We start from the raw sequence: 17,256 nt of genomic DNA on the forward strand, positions 1-17,256 counted from the left end.
GAGTAGGATACTATAAGGGCAACCCGGAGAGCGGAGCTTGATTCAGGCTACAGTATCTGGACCGGACCGAGGCGGGCAGGAAGCACATTTGCAAGGCGGAGGAGATGGAGGACAACGAGGAAAAGAAGGATATAAACTCCTCCAACAGCGACAGGGTCACCCTAAAGAAAGAAATCGGACTGCTGAGCGCATGTGCTATTATCATCGGTGAGTAGGATGTGAGGGCTGTTTCATGATGAGCGGGTCGATTACGGTAAGTTTAGCTGCAACCAGCAGTGAAGGAGGAAACGTGTCAGAGCGGCCGGCTGCTGGAGGAACTGCTGTAACGTGGCGGGTGTGAAGTTGCCCCTTTGTTCTTAAGTTACAGTATGGCACACAGAGAAGTGTAGTATCAGCTTTTAATGGAGGTCGTGATGAAAAGGTGTGAACTTTACTTATCAATCTGATGTGGTTGAACGCGCTGACCTGTGTACAAAACCGCGGACGTACGCGCTGAAAGCTCGCTTTTACGCACGGATGGTCTGGGTCCAGCTGGGACTGCGGGGTTTTTTTTTTTTTTTGGGGTTGTGCGTGGAAAACTGTTGCATCAGTCGTAACGGTCTGAATATGGACATGCCTACGTGGCTGGATCTTCTCATGCTGAACTTGAAAGCCATGCAGACAAATTACAGCCTCCGTCTGGTTTTGCGGAAGAGTTTAGGATAAACGGTGCCAGGGCTGGAGGTTCAATTTACCCAGAGGAACACTGGTTAAAGCAGGGCATTCATGTTCCCTCAGCGGTACAAGTAAAAAAAAACACCCAGACCCATAACGCACACGTGCTGCAAGGCAGGCAAATTGTATAGGAAAAACGCAGCCATGTAAAGTGAAGTGTGTCACGCAGGAAGTTGCGCTGCTCCGATGCGTTGTGTGACTAGCTGTACTGTATGGTGTCCCAGCGTAACGGTACTCTGATGCGGAAACAAGCACATATGAAGCAGCAAACACAACATGTTATGTGTTATTATAATCTGACAGGAGGGGGAGAGGAGTGGGGGGTTCTCCGTGCGCCAGCTCGCAGCAGACATGGGCTGGAGGAGTGGATACAAATCAACCCACTATATTTCTGCACGCAGGTCAAAGCCAAGTGAAAGTTCATGTCAGTTGTCTTACATCAATCAATTCTGGCTGGTTGCTCAACATATATCAGCAACATACACGAAGACAGGGTGTATGAGATAATAGAGAGACAGCTCACCTTTCACTCTGGTGAGATAAAGTAGGATTATGAGTTGAAGATTTAGATTTTTCAGCAGCCGTTCATCACCCTCAGCAAATCAGCTGTGTGTGGCTGTGCGACAGGGCCGGTGGAGTCATGAGACGGACTTTAACTGGGTGTCTTTGGTGCAAGTCATGGGGTGTTAGGAATGCCCCATTGAAAACATAGTACTCTCATGACTTCCATAAGTCTGCAGACACAATCACCTATGATGAGGTCATAAACAACAAGTAGACAGACCCCTTCCAAGCTTTTAGTTATTTACTCCGATAAATATTAAAACCAAATAGAATTGACTTAACAGAGAAAACAGTTTTGAGATTTTTCAGATATAAGATCTCAGTAAAAGGTGGAATATGAACTCGGGCATTCAAAGACTTACAGGAAAAAAAAAGCCCCAGTGAGGCCCTTTCACAATGTTATCATTTTTATAGCTTATCCTCAGAGCCAAGGTCAAGTCTACCGCGCTTTTATAGAAACTGATAAAACCCCAGCTAACACGTATTGTTTGCCTGTTTAACCCAATGGCTGCACAAATCTTTTGCTAAAACATTTAAATACACTGAGAGTTTTTCTTTTAGCTTCTACAGCTTATCAGTGAGGTTTAAGGGATATGTATTTGGTCTAATATGTTATTGCAAGTGTGAAATAAATGCTCACAGCCGCCAGGTTAACTCTGACCACTTGTCTTTTCTGCTAAGCGCAGATGGGTTGATGCCTGTGCAGCTGGTGCACACAAACAACTTGAGTCATGCTACTACCCACCAGATCCAGCCTACTCACAACCAACACACCACTCGAGTAAAGTGGATTTCTAAAGCTGAAGCTGTGCACAGGGCTTCTGCTTCACCGTGTGCAGCTACTGCTTATTTCTAAAGGATATACAGTATTTAAATGGGACAAAAACCTAACTGTTCCCACACTTTACCACTCCTACTCAAACAGCCACAAGCAGGCTTCAGGCTTGTTAATACTGGCAGAACGAGTTCAGGTCAATGCAGAGAAAGAGGCGCCTGCTAATGTGCATTTTCTTCCACACACATACTTTCAGACTGAAGTTGGAGTGTTTATGTTTCACACAGGTGATTCATGCACGCAGAGAATTTCTCAGCCAGTGCCGGGGGGGGGCGAGGGGGTCAGTGGGACTCTGATTCACACTTTCAGCTGCAGTGCCAAATTTTGTGACATAACAAACACCACATAGACATTATGTAAGCACTCCGCATCTCACTGTGGCCTGCACAATCAAATCTGACAGTGATAAATGCACTGTTCGGACCTCCCCTCTCACTCTGCATCATTAGGGAGCATTCAGAGACGGTCTAATAGGGGCAAGTTGTGATGGTGTGCCTCACTGTGTTGTAATAGCTAAAACGTTTACAGTGGACGGAGTGTTTTATTATAAGACTCTTTTTGTCCTAAAGAGAAGAAAAACACAGGACAGTGCAAAACATGTTTTGCTTGCACAGCTGCTGTTTGGTTACTTTCCTCTATTAGTTTTTGTTTTGTCTTGACGTAGACCTCAGCGAGTATGTTCCCGCCACATCATGGGGCCACACTGGCTAAACCGGTTCCATTTAGCAATTCTGGTTGTCTTTACATATCTTAGACATGTGTTGCCTCTGTCTGTTATGATCTTTGCTTTAGATTAAATCTCAATTATACAAGTCACATAACAAGGTAAAAAATATATATTTACATAACTGGCTGCGTTGCTATTTCAAATGGATCCTTTTTAAAATTAATTTGGTGTCATGTTTTATGTGGGTTGTGAATTATTTTGGCAATTATCCCTAAAAAAAACATCTTTTCAAGATAATAGTATGATTTTAAATTTCAAATGTTCTATTCAGTCACAGTTTTATGATAAAATCTTACATCAGTTCATGCAAGTAAAGAGTTAAAATATTTTTCCCCGAACACTTGGTGGTACTGGAGGCTTTGCACAAAATACACACTAATCAGTCACAACATTAAAAACACAAAAAAGATTCTGTGCCATATGCAGCAGGTGTTTTGTGGCGATGATTGATTACCGCCAGCCGTATGTTTTTCAGCAGTTTGTACTGTAGTAACTCTTTGGGATCAGATCAGACTGTTATCCTTTGCTGACTGTGCACATCAGTGAGCTTTGGACACACGTCGCCACTTCACTGGACCACTTTTGGTGGAAATACTTAGCGCTCCATAATGAGACTTGCTGCTTTTGAAATTCTCTGACAGTCGTTCAGCCGATTTCCTTCTTCCAACACATCAAATTCAAGAACTGACTGTCTACGTCACTATCCGGCCCCTTGACAGATGCCATTGTTACAGGATAATCAACATTATCCGCGCCACCTGTAATGTCTTGTCTGATCAGTGTCCACTGACTGTATGAGAGGTAGTAGAGTTTATGCTCTCTCTGCATGAAAACAATGACTCCTGCCAGTGTGGTGACGTCAGTGTAGATGGGGTAAACTAGACACAGACATGAGGGTTTATTTTTTAATGTAACAGCAGTGTTCATTTTTTTTATCCCCACTTCTTTTTTTTTTTTTAAATGGTTCAAGCTAATCAAAGTTTTATTAATGTTTACAGTCAGGAAACTTCACAATCATAAATCAATGATTTCATTAAAAGGGGCTCAATAAAGCAGTCCCTAATTGTTTCCTTGGTTTAATGTATTAGCCAGCTCTCTGTTTTATACTCTATCATGTGATGACGGAAAGAAGTCAACATGAAGCCTGCGCTCCGTTAAAGTGTAGCACAAACACTTTGCCTGCTGACACTGGGCTATGTGCGCAGTCTTGTCAAAGCTTGTCTACAACTAACAAACGAGGATTATAATGACAGTTTGTTTGCCAATTCATAGAGAAAGGAGAAGAAGAGATTTAACATAAGTTTTTATTTTGCTTCTTACGCCTTCATCTTACTATTATTCAGTCCCCAACATGTAAACTCTTATCTGCAGACTTGTGTCATTCAGAATCCAACTGGAAAAAAAGTTACTGTATCTACCGTTAACACCTGACCCTGGATTTCCGTACTTCCATATGCCCAAAAGCACAAAAAATAAAAGACGACCAAGAAAAGCTGTTTCACATCTAGTGTACGAGTCATATAATGATAATCAGCTGAAATCGATGCCATTTTACTGGTCGAGATATTTTTAATAAACCTTTTGAGATTTTTTTTTCTCTGTCCAATAAAGTTTTAGTTTTCAACCTTTGAGTTTGTCTGTGTCAAAATGCTACGTGTATGTTGATACTGTATCTGGGTATGTGGATCCATGAGATAAAACTACAGCTGATAATTTAACTAGGATAATTCAAACAAGACTTGATTTGAATTGTTTCATTTATTAATACATCAGTGTAGTTATTAAACTACACTGACGTATGTTTTTATTTTTAAAAAAATATTAAACAGGTTTAATATTCAGTAACCTTATTTTTTGTTTTTTTTTCCTTTTAAGGAAACATCATCGGCTCTGGAATATTCATCTCTCCTAAAGGAGTGTTGGAGCATGCAGGCTCAGTGGGGCTGTCACTCATCGTCTGGGTCTGTGGAGGAGGGATCTGTGCCCTAGGGTCCATGTGCTATGCTGAACTGGGTGTCACCATTCCAAAGTCTGGAGGAGACTATTCATATGTGACAGAAATCTTTGGAGGGCTGGTGGGGTAGGCACTGTTCTTTTGTTTCACTTGCACTTTTTACAGTTTACATCTTGGACTTTGCAAAGTTCAAGGTCTGTACACGAGAGGGGTTGTTTAATAAGTTTGCCGGTCTGGAACCAATCGCCTGATGACTTTTGTGGTCATGTGACATATCGGCTAATCATAGTGTTACTGGACTTGTCAGAAGCGTTCTGCAATGTGCATGTCTGAGAGGTTCTGGTTAGTTTTGTGAAATAATAGAACAAAACAAAAGAACAACAATAAAAAAAACAAACACATAAGCATCACTAAGACTAAGACTCAAACTTTAAAAGGTTAAAACATTGAGAGGTCATAGATGACAGTGCCATTCACAGCAAGATAAGACGTACTTTATCCTGGGCACTGCTGCAAATGTACACCGTGTTCTCATGTCTGAGCGTCTTTCTCTTTTAACTAATGCCAAGGAACCTTATGAGCAAGTCACTCAACAGCGACTGCCACAGTGAAATAGAGATTAAGAGCAGGAAACTGTGGTTGTATTTATGAATGTGAAGGCAGGGTGGAACTGAAACGTACAGAACAGGGAGGGGCCCGTTCTCTGACCAGAACACACAACATACTGAAACACGCGCTTGTAGCAGCACATTCTCCGTGTAAATATCTATGTAAGAAAATCTCTGTGTCCCATAGCTTCCTCTTGTTATGGAGCGCTGTCCTCATCATGTATCCGACCACGCTGGCCGTCATCGCTCTCACCTTCTCCAATTACGTCCTGCAGCCGGCCTTCCAGAACTGCCTGCCTCCGTACATCGCCACCAGACTCCTCGCCACCATCTGTATCTGTGAGTCACCAACAGACCAAAGTCTTCTGAAACTCCTTTCATAATTCACAACTTCTTTGGTTTAGCTGTGTTTCTCAGTATCGCTTCATCTGTCTAAGTATTCCCAAACTCAAACCCTTGACTTCGATAACCCTTTCTTTCTATTCAGCCAAAACGTCTGCTGCACGTACTAACTGCACAATTTTTCTGTTGGTCCCAAACAAACTGAAACACATGAAACCCAATGCAGCAAAGGATTCTTTCCAGGGTAAAGGCTTCGGGACATTAGATGCTTCACTTCATTAAACTTAAAGTCAGATGCCACAGAGAGACTCTGAAAGCCAGAATTTCAAGTAGCAAATCTTGGCAGGATCCCTTCCTTGGTTGTCTTGTACCATATACTAAACACAGCAGTACTTGCTTTAAACACTATGCTTTACAAACAAAGATCAGTGAGGCTCTTCTGACATCTAAACTGTGATAAGGTAAAGAGCAACTCACTTTATTTAGCCCAGACAGTGATTGACTGTCAGTATGTTCACATAATTCACTTGTTAATATTACTTTTCAATTTTGTTTCCTTTAGACAGAGCTCCAATTTCCAGTCTGTTTCATATTTACTGTATGCAAATTGAAACAATAAGAATACTTCTAAAAAGTGGAACTCCCACTTTCATCCAAAAGTTATAAAACAACAGCAGCACAAAACAACAAGTTAGTTTTTACATACACAACGCCATATCAAGGTGCTTCACATCAGCATAAAAGCAAATTGATCAACATTATCCCAAAAGCATTTGCCAAGTAAGAATTTAATTCAGTAAAAGTAAAAATCACACCAGATAAAACACACACACTCACTTACCTGAGACTTGGCAGTTTGTGAATCCTTTCAAATTTGTTCTGTTTTAGCATAACAATGACCTAAAACATGATCAGAGTTTCATGCAAGTCCTAAAACTAGATAAAAGGAACCCAGTGAGACAAATGAGGAAATGCATTTATTGTGGAAAACGATCCAATCTTACATTTGTGTGTAGCAAAAGCATGTGAAGCTCTGGGCCTTTATTTGAAGGGGAAATGAGAGGCAGGTGTTTCAATCAATGGGATGACAATCAGGTGTGAATTGGGGAGCCCCTGTTTTATTTAACAAAGAGAAACTTGTTCTTAAAGTCTGATCTGACTGATCTGAACAAACGCTGGTTTATAGCAGTGCACATGTGACTTTAACAAAAAGAAGACATAGTTGTTGTGATGGTTACAAAAGAACTTTTAAAGAGAGAGAACAAAGATCACATCAAGAGCACGGCTGCAATAATTTGCAGGTCGGTAGGGCCAGTAACTGCACTCTGGAGATATATAGCTCCAAGGCCGAGGATACCTGCAAACAAGTGCACTGCAAGAAGGGGGGAATTATACAGGAAGATGTCCAGGTGTCCATCCATTAACTGAAGCTCAACAGAATGTGAAATGACAAAGACAATGACCCTAAACACACAAGTTATAAGTTAAATTTTCAAGTTTGGGAAAGACAGTCAAAGTCCTCAGTTAGCAAACATCCTTGAGTTGATGCTGTGCTAAGGAGGAATGGGCTGAAGTCCGTCCAAGCTGATGTGCAGGGCTGATAAACAGCTCCCGGAAATGTTTAGTTGAAGTTTGTGGCGCAAAGGGAGGCCACACCAGTTACTGAAGGCACAGATCCATATATACTTATACACTATAATTTTCCACAATAAATAAATTAAGTATTAAGTATTTTGTCTTAATTGTCTAAAGCACTTGTTCAAAAATGACATTTAGATCATATTTATGCAAAAATAAAGTATAAATTCTAAAGGATTCATTAACTTTCAAGTGCCACTGTAAGTACGTCCATCCATTAGCTTAACTGCTTGTCGTATTAAGGGCTGAGGGGGAGCTTATCCCTCCCAGCTGGAGCCAATCTCAGCTTCACTCTGACAAGTTGGATGATGGCTGCGAGTCTGGCCAGGATTGTCAAGTTGATGGACTCAAGGAAGTTTGCATAATAAACATGCTTAGTTGTTGATGGATTTGTGACTCTTCCTGAAAGCAGCAGATTATGAATCAGTTTGAGAGGATGTCATCAGTGTATTGTACTTTCTGCCTCTCTGGCCTCTGCCTCCGTCATCATGACATCCTAGTTCATTGTAACACACTTGAGAGCTTCTTTTGCTTTACTCAGGTCATCTCACCGTGTGACCCACACGAATTCCAGCAAGGCAAGAAAACATCCTTTCCTAGACCATCATCACAAGCAGGTCCTTAGGGTCAAGTTAAAACGTCTGATAACACTTAAATTCTAATTAAAAAATTATTGCTTGACCATTAAATGATGTTACTGGGCGTCTAAACACACCTGTTCATCAGTTAGTGGGTGTCTCTCTCTCTCTCTCTCTCTCTCTAGTCAAACGACAGGTTAGAAAAGGCTTTATGAATATAAAGAAAGGAAAAGGCTCCAAAATTACGAGCCAAACCAAATCCAGCAACTTTCATCTCATGGCCTGAAGATATTATGATACTGTGATCAGTGTGCTGACCGCTGTCATTGTCATTTGATAATGAACGCTGTGCTCTATTTCCAGCCTTTGATCTGATCGGTGCCCTCTTGATGCCGTAATATGTATTTAAATAGCCAGTGGAACAAGCACACCTCCACTATTTCTGGTGACAGAATGTTACAACGCCTGCCTGGTCGGGCCAGGAGCCTGTGTTTATGTGTTGTACTTTGTGTGTGTCTGTATCAGTGTCAGACTGCATAATGGTGCCAGCCTTTGTTGACGCCGCTAATGAAAGGGCGTGTCCGCGCCATTGTGCATTGTTTTGCAGTGGTTACCATGACGCTCCTGTCACTGGGCACCATGGAAACATGAAATGGGCAGGACACCTTGTACATCAGTGAGCCCTTCAAGAACATTGGGTGATAGACAAATGTGAGATGTTAAGCAGTGAGATGCATCTTTTTTAGCTCCACCACCATCAAACAATAAAAGCAGGTGTGTGAAGTGAGACATGTCATTCATCTAAAAGTTAGCTCTAGCTCTTGTGCCAGCATACCACACGTAGAGAAGATCGTTATCACAGCCTTTACAGATTTTTAGAGGATAAATTTCCATTTTTATGCAAAGGTGTGTGTTCGTTCATGAGCCTGTGGCCTGCACCACTCAGTTAGTCATCCCACAGTTGTACTCTTAGCTAAAGCACTTCAAAATAAATGTAGGACAATGATCTACGCACCTTAAGTTGAATCAAAGAGGCGAAAATGTGTCACATCGCTTGTGACAAAGGAAATTGGCGAAACCAGACCTGACTTTTTACTAGAATTAAGTGTCCTTTCTGTCAGGGGTAACTTGTAAACATTTTCCAGCACCTAGTGAACTGGAGATTAACTCATTGTTGTAATTCACTGTTCTACACTCCTGTAGCTCACTGAGGCCCCTGTTATGTCAGCAACTAGTCTGTGAAGTGAAGGATCTCTGAATGTCAGCCTAGCTATGTGTCTTCTCCCTCTCCTGGACCCAGGTTTGTGTGTGTGTGTGTGTGTGTGTGTGTGTGTGTGTGTGTGGGTGTGCGTGCGTGGGTGTGTGTGGTGGGTGAGAACCAGACAGGTCCAGTTCTCGACTGGTTGTGTTCTAATAATAGGAACAGCCCACAGCAGCACAGTCATGCATCTACCAGACACATCTCAGGAGATTTACTCTGTAATAACACTTTTATTGTGTCAGATATTGATTTTGATTGTGCTAATGGCACTTTTTCCAGCAATAAACATCACAATAGGTCTAGTAAAAAACAAACAAACTAAAAAATTCATATTATACAATCTCCAATTACTTTTTTTAAGCGCGAGGGGATAAACACCCTAGTTCCCATTAAGGAGGAGAAGGAGTAAAAGTAGTATGTTTCATCCTCCCACCAGTTTTGATGGGCTATGTTACTCCACAAAACAAGCCTAATGAATCATGCCATTATTGTAAAAGGGCAAACTGCCACTTTTAATTACATTTGATGTAATTTATGTTAAAACCAAGTCATGACTCAAATGCAAAGTTGTGGAGACGGAGCGACATGCAGCAGAGGTCCTCAGCTGTATATTAACCAGGGAGGTCCTGGTTCATGGTTTACTTTAAACATTTTTAATGGATTCTGGTCCATGTACTTTTGACTTCTGTCCCTTTTCTCATATATATATATATATATATATATATATATATATATATATATATATATATATGAGAAAAATATATATATATATATTACTAACATTTTTAAAGCAGTGTGCCAGTTTGTGCCCTAAGTTGTGTCGTTCTGCCAGTTATGGGCCTTTGGAAAAGACAACCCTCCATAAAATCAGTGATAAAGCTATAGGCACAGCAAGAAATGAAGTAGTGCACAGAATGCAGGCTACGAATAAATACAGACATCATGCACACATTTATTTTTAACGTGGTTAAGTGATTTCAGTTGTTTATTGGCAGTCTGAACACTTCCACGGGTTTCCTCATCAGACTAATAGCTACAGTCGCTCTGCAGATGGAAAAATCGGAGTCGGTGATTGAAAATCTATGAATAAGGACAACTCTCCCTGTTAGAGTAATATAATAAACTCTATAAACAGACTTAGTCCAAGTTTGTATATTATCTTCATGATATTCGAGTGTGATTTCGAAATGAGATGACTTGTTTTATCCTTGTTTGTTTCAGACCAAATCATGGTGTCAGATACATGTTTATTGTGGTGAGCAGACAGATCTGGGGGGGAGTTATTGCCAGTTCAGTGATTCCAGTGACCAGATCTTGGAGCAGAAGGAGGCGTTCCTGAGGTTAAAACTTCCTGATAAATCTGCGTTGAGTTGGGATCAGAATCCATTAAGAACAAAAGCAGCAATTAGTTTAGTATTCTAGTGCTGAGGCGGCCTTCAATAGAAGTTGTGACGGCAGGACACAGATTTACCTGCGCTGTCACATTCAAAGCCCGCTGGCACCTCCTTCCTGTCAGGGTTAACACAGAGGGAAGCTGGGGGAGGTGGTGGGGGGCAGGAACGGAAATGCATGTAACACCCCTAGGGTAATTGACTATAAAACACAGCAGTGTTGTAGGGGAGAGAAAGCTCTGCCCGGTGCCACCAAAACCTCCTGCCAAAAATTCACACATGTGTATGTGAGTGAGCCCACGCCAGCGGAAGCAGTTTGTTCAGATTTCTGTGGTGGGAGGGGAACCTTGCCCCAGTGATGGATGACATTAATGTTACACTTAATGCAGCCTAAAAAGGGAAATAGTAACCAGGTCTGATTTTAGATTACAGAATATAGAGTACTTGGACTATTTAAGGTTGTTGGGGTCATCTGAGAGATGTTAATTTAATTTTGTATGTCTACAAAGGAATTGTATAACTGCATATTTTTAGGTATGGTACATTGTTTTCCAGACACAGATGTGTGTGCTATAATGTGCACAGTAGAGCACACCTCTCAAAATGTTTCTCGCTTTCTTACTCTGTGGGGGTACTTATGACTTAGAAACCTGCACTTCTTTTTGAAAACAACTAGAGAGCCCCTTGCACTGGCCTGGTTTGACTTACTTGGAATCTGCCCAACTATTTTTATGGTGGTCCTTGCAAAACTGAGGGTCAGTGTGAAGGACAGTGGCTTAGAGAGGGAAGTGGGAAGCAGGGGGCACACACACAGACACTCCGGACATGTGGTAACAGGTATACAAGTATTTAATGACCGCTTCCTTAGACTTGTCTGTTTTGTCATTAAAGATTTTCTATATGCGTCAACACGTCTCACTGTTTGGAGACAATACAGTGTAGAGCATGATGACTCTATATTAAGACTAATAAGATACGAAACAAAATGAGATATAAACCCCTGTATCATGATGAGTATCTTACTGCACATTGTTGCAAACACACCGCCCTAACGAACAGACACTGAAATATTCTTTTCAAAGACAGGACGAAGAGCATGGATCAGTCGCATGTGGCTGATACAGGATCTAATGTTGAGGTCGCTATCAGTGACGAAAACAAAAGACAACAAGCAGAGTTTAATCCTACTACCTAAGCATTATCCATGTACTTTGGTGCTGGAAACATTTAGCAGCATCAGTGAGTAATAAAACCTGCTGCCACAAAATGTCACCACACTGCAAAACCTTACTAATTTAAATGGATACAATTTAAAGAATGGTGTTTACTTGCCTGCCCGTGCATGTGATTTTAGTCTGAACTGTTACAATATGTTGAGATTTTTAGTATAAAAAATATTCAATATATTTCTGCATGCAATGTGTTGTGCAGAGAGACTACTTGTGAACCTCCACTACTCAGCCAGTAGCATTTAGCTCAGCTGGTGACCTTCAGACTAACTCCAACTAGATGCTTTTCTGTATTTTCTTTTTGTGTCTGTGTTTGCGTGTGTGTGCAGTATTCCTGACCTGGGTGAACTGCTCCAGTGTGCGCTGGGCGACGAGGATACAGGATGTTTTCACCGTAGGAAAACTCCTTGCTCTGGCACTCATCATAGTGGTTGGACTTGTCCAAATCTGTAGAGGTAAACACACAGAATAAATCCTCCTTAAATCACACTAATGGCTCTGGGCTGGTCATGTGCTTTGACCTCCCTTTAGTTTAAAAATTAAGCATAATTATTAGACCTATAGATCACTGTTTAACAGGCTTGTTTCATAGTTGAAGATTAAACAGCGAAAACATGTCACCAGAAAGCAGTATTGTTACTGGAAAAAACAACCCAGAGCAAATGACACAAGTGATAGAGCAGTGAAAAATAGATTTGATGCAAAAAATGTGTATTATACAGAAGGAATAGATTGGATCTAATGAGATAATGACATATAAATTGCTGTGTTCTGTTACAGCAGCAAAAATGTATTGACACTGGTGACCCCTGGTGCACAGGAGTAGGCATAACATGAAAAGAATAGTTACAAAGGCCAGAATTAACATATAAATGATCATAACAGATAGGAAAAGCAGCCTGTAAACACTTCCTTGAAATATCACAGCTATGTGCATCGTGATGACCAGGCCCGAGACGTTCAATTTAAATGTAAAAAAATGTATTTATATTTTTTTATCACATTTGTTTAAACTATTAGATCTCAATACTTACGCAGTACTGTGTACACTGTTTACACGGACTAGTGTAGCTCTTAAACTGTGGATTTCATTCGACTTTATCACCTCTGCCTTTCTCTCACCTGCCTCTAGGTCACTACGATGCCCTGCGACCCAGCGTGGCCTTCGAATTCAGTCAAGACCCCTCGGTGGGACAGATAGCTCTGGCCTTTCTCCAGGCTTCGTTCGCCTACAGTGGCTGGAATTTCCTCAACTACGTCACAGAGGAGGTCGTAGAGCCACGCAAGTATGGCACATATCTCTGTAGTGTGTGTATATATGAAAATATCAAATTTGTCAACTGTGGAACATGGTGTCCGACTCACTGGCTTGATTCCATAATTATTTGTTAATTATGTTTTTTACACACATAAGTTCTTTTCCTATCAATAGGAACCTGCCTCGTGCCATCTACATTTCCATTCCACTGGTGACCCTGGTTTATGCTATGACCAACATCGCCTACTTCTCCTCCATGACGCCTCAGGAGCTCCTGGCATCCAATGCTGTGGCAGTGGTGAGCACCACTCCGTCTCCGTGACTGGAGGTTTCATGTACAGTTTGTATACTGCTGAACCAAAGTCAGAGCTGTGTGGAAACATACAGTAATGTAATCGAAGCACGAGGCAGTACCTCACTCAATCAATCCACTGATCAGTAAATAAGATTTACGATTTTCTGTGCTCCAGAGGGAAAATTGGGAAAGAGTCACATGAGATCAGTTTGTGACAGATTTACTCTGGCAGGCTGGAAATACAAGCAATTTATTGTTAAACCAAAAAATCCCCTAAAAACAGTCTCTCTCATGCACACATCTGTTGTATGTGTAGCAACAGTCTGATACAACAGAACAGTGTGTCCTGAATGACCATCGCATTATTCAAGCAAATTAATAATGAATCAACTCAAATATACGGGGGGGGGGGGGGTTTCTGCACGTCTTCCAACAACTGGCAACTAGATCAGCTGCTTCTCAGACTGAAGACATTTCTTCTTCAAAGAGACTGGAGCAAACTAACTAGATTCATGCTTCAACACTACTGTGTCTGCATCAGAGTCAAACAGAACAAAGGCACAAGCCAAAGCATTTTATAGTTGGTCTGGCAAGATGCACTGTTATGATTGGATGGCCGATAAACAGGAGTTAAATCCTACTGGATAATGAGTAAAATAAGCAGAGGACATATCACATCTTACACAACAAAGACATAACAATACCAAACAAAACTCTCACATATATAGAAATATTAAAATATAAGTAATCTGATCCATTACTTGTTTTGTTGTTCCAGACGTTCGGGGAAAAGCTGCTAGGGATGTTTTCCTGGGTGATGCCGATCTCTGTAGCACTCTCCACCTTTGGAGGCATCAACGGATATCTGTTCACCTCCTCCAGGTACACAGATAGTCTGCCTTGCTGTGCATTACATGCCAACCCTTAATGTCCTTTCGTGACTCGTCCTTAAAATAAAAAGTATAAAAGTAAAAGTTTGTCAAACATTTTATTGTGTGTCTGTTTGTAGATTATGTTTCTCAGGAGCCAGAGAGGGTCACCTGCCCTATCTGCTGGCTATGATCCACCTAAAGAACTGCACCCCAATCCCTGCACTGCTGGTCTGTGTAAGTACTGCGCTGACATGCAGCAGAAAGATCGGCACAGACTAAAAAGATGCTTTACTGGAGGGTCAGTGTTAGTGTGGTACTAATTTTAACAGGTTGGTTTAACATATGTCATCTTTGGATTTGCCTTAATGTCTCGCAGTGCATTGCCACGATATTCATCCTGTGCATTGGAGAAACGCACAACCTGATCAACTACGTGTCCTTTATTAACTACCTGTCCTACGGGGTAACCATCGCCGGCCTACTCTACCTTCGCAAGAAGAGGCCCAACCTAGCAAGACCCATCAAGGTACAGAAACCTGCTGGCATCACACTGAACTTTTGGTAACTTTTGTTGAAGACACAACAGAACATGATGTCTTCACCCAGCTATAACTGCTGTGTTTGGAATAAAGTGAAATAAACCTGACACAGTGACTCTCTGTGCAGGTAAACAGGTTGATCCCCGTCACCTACTTGATTTTCTGGGCTGTGCTGCTGGGTTTTAGTCTGTACTCTGAACCAGTGGTTTGTGGGCTGGGAATGGTCATCATGCTTACTGGAGTCCCAGTTTACTTTGTGGGCGTTCAGTGGAAGAACAAACCCAAATGGATCTACAGGCTAGTCGGTAAGTTGGTTTCCACTGGATCAGGTATAAAACATATTTCTATTTTTCAGAAGTTATTCCCTGTAATAAAAGCTCATCCTGTTGTCCTTTGTGTTGCAGAGAGAGTCACGTACATGGGCCAGAAGGTGTGTTATGTGGTGTTTCCTCAGGGAGACCCGTCAGAGACTGAACCCCTCACTGCCTCCAAAGCCACTGACTGAGCTCACTCAACCAGAAACTCCCCTTTTTCCATCAACACCTGTACTTCAAGTTTTTGCATTGCAAATGTTTTCACATTGTTTGGTCAGTTTCTGTAGGGTGAAGAGATGGTTTTGCACGTTCCTGCACAGATGCAGCCTAAATGGATCTGCAATGAAACTCCAGTATAAAAGAAGCAGATGGCTATAGAGCATGTGTTTTTATGTGTTGGTTTGGTAGTACTGTCCATTCATTCTCCTCACCAGTGTGCCACGATTTCTTTCATCTAGATTTTCATCTCATCTTCTCCTTTGTCCCTTCACACTTAAGAAACTTCAAACTCCTGCTTCACTTTCATTATCTTCTAATTTTATTAACTCAAATCTTTATCTTAATGTGCCTTATGAAATGTATGTGCTGGTATAGTGTATGGGTGTGAGCGGGTATTTTGAGTGTGTAATAACGTTTGTGAGGTAAATATGCAAGCAGTTTCTGCACTTTGCAATACTTTTCTATTACTGCTGCTGTCCTCAACTCCGTTTCACTAATGTCTCACATGATGTTTAATATGGATGACTATTTTTCTGTCAATTTTTCCGCCTAGACACAGTCCGTGGTCATTCCTTTTACTTCATGGCCCTGTGCTCGCTTGTTTTTTTGTTTTTTGTTTGGTTTTATTCAGTCACTACTATCTGCTGAGAGATACTCTAGGTGCCTTCATGTTGTCAGAGAGAGATGGTCTACATCATCTTTCTCAGCAATATTTACAGGAGGAAGTTTGTGACCTCAGCTTTGAAGAATTGCCTCCTTTCTCCGAAATGAGTGAGCTGCATCATTACAACACGTGGCAGGTTTTTCCGTTGTTACCAGCCTCCTCCAAGCTTGTCACTTTGGAAATGTTCTCATCACTGGCGATGCCACTGTGAACTCTCACAAGGTGCTTGACCTGCCAAGACGATTAGCAATTAGATTTCAGATTTTTCACCCGATCTTGTGATACAGTACTTACCAATAACGTATTGGAATCCATATAGACCCATGGATGGATGGCAGTGGTGGTTTGCTCATGCGCGGGCCTGTTCCCACCTCCCCAAAGACGCATCATCACTCCAATGGTTCCTGGTCCACTGATTTTTTTTTTTTTTTGATCAACTGACTTACAAAAAATCTTGATATAACATGGTTGGATTAATTAGAAACTCACTGACCTACTGTGGACCTTAACAACCTTTTACGGTCCTGCTGACTCAGTGTATTGGCATAAATGAAATCCTATCTTGCCTCTATATTATGATGTCAGAGTGAGTCCATACTGATGTTAACACGGTGTGTATTTACTGTGGTGACATGTATCTGGGTAATCTCTTAAAGCACTTGTCTATTAGCTGTTTATGTTGTACATACAACAGAACATATGAAGGGTTGGGCCAGTGGCCTTTTTTAACATGTGTAAACATGCAGGTTGAAACTTGGCTTGAACATTCAGTCCTCTGTTGGGCCAGCAGATGCCTGGAACATCCCCTTGCATCAAATCCACGGACGCATACTTAGGACAGTGTATGCCTGTCTGCAATGTCCAGGCGCTGGTAGCTCAGTTGACATCTGTAAATACTGTGTAAAGAAAAAAACTGTTACAAATGTGCCAGGGAGTCCTACAAAAGATCATTCCTCAGATGTGTTGTGATTCATTTACATACTGTACAATCGATGGGTAAAAAACTGTGTTTTGTAAGAGTGTAAAGTTGTCAAAGAATAACAGTGTAATTGCTTATTAAATATACCAACTTCTGAAAAACAGAAACAGTTTTTGAAGCACTGTCATTTGCTAAAAAAAATGTGTGCCTCAGTTATGTGTTCAAATCTTAGCAGGATAATACACTAATACTCAAGACACAAGATAAAAAGGACTGTTTCAAGAATTCTTCACATTGCTCATCAGTCTCAATAATCCAGATTGATGATGTGAAAA

General features: G+C 41.3%; 1 protein-coding gene across 1 annotated transcript; it reads left to right on the forward strand.

Annotated features, from left to right (window-relative positions):
- On the forward strand, positions 1–17,088 carry slc7a10a (solute carrier family 7 member 10a). The gene is made up of 11 exons (XM_026378883.1): positions 1–207; positions 4,716–4,920; positions 5,590–5,741; positions 12,171–12,296; positions 12,974–13,127; positions 13,274–13,397; positions 14,173–14,276; positions 14,404–14,500; positions 14,643–14,792; positions 14,933–15,110; positions 15,210–17,088. Exons 1-11 carry the CDS (start codon positions 105–107, stop codon positions 15,308–15,310), a joined length of 1,494 nt encoding a protein of 497 aa, XP_026234668.1. The 5' UTR covers positions 1–104; the 3' UTR covers positions 15,311–17,088.
- Positions 17,089–17,256: the final 168 nt, after the last annotated feature.

This window comes from Anabas testudineus, chromosome 3, assembly GCF_900324465.2.
Source record: "Anabas testudineus chromosome 3, fAnaTes1.2, whole genome shotgun sequence".
Lineage (NCBI taxonomy): Eukaryota > Metazoa > Chordata > Actinopteri > Anabantiformes > Anabantidae > Anabas > Anabas testudineus.

Excerpts from the sequence above, each read along its gene's own strand:
- slc7a10a (XM_026378883.1), top strand. The coding sequence starts at position 105 with ATGGAGGACAACGAGGAAAAGAAGGATATAAACTCCTCCAACAGCGAC. Across the intron at positions 12,297-12,973 it reads ACTTGTCCAAATCTGTAGAG|GTCACTACGATGCCCTGCGA; the intron begins GTAAACACACAG and ends ACCTGCCTCTAG. Across the intron at positions 14,501-14,642 it reads TCCCTGCACTGCTGGTCTGT|TGCATTGCCACGATATTCAT; the intron begins GTAAGTACTGCG and ends AATGTCTCGCAG.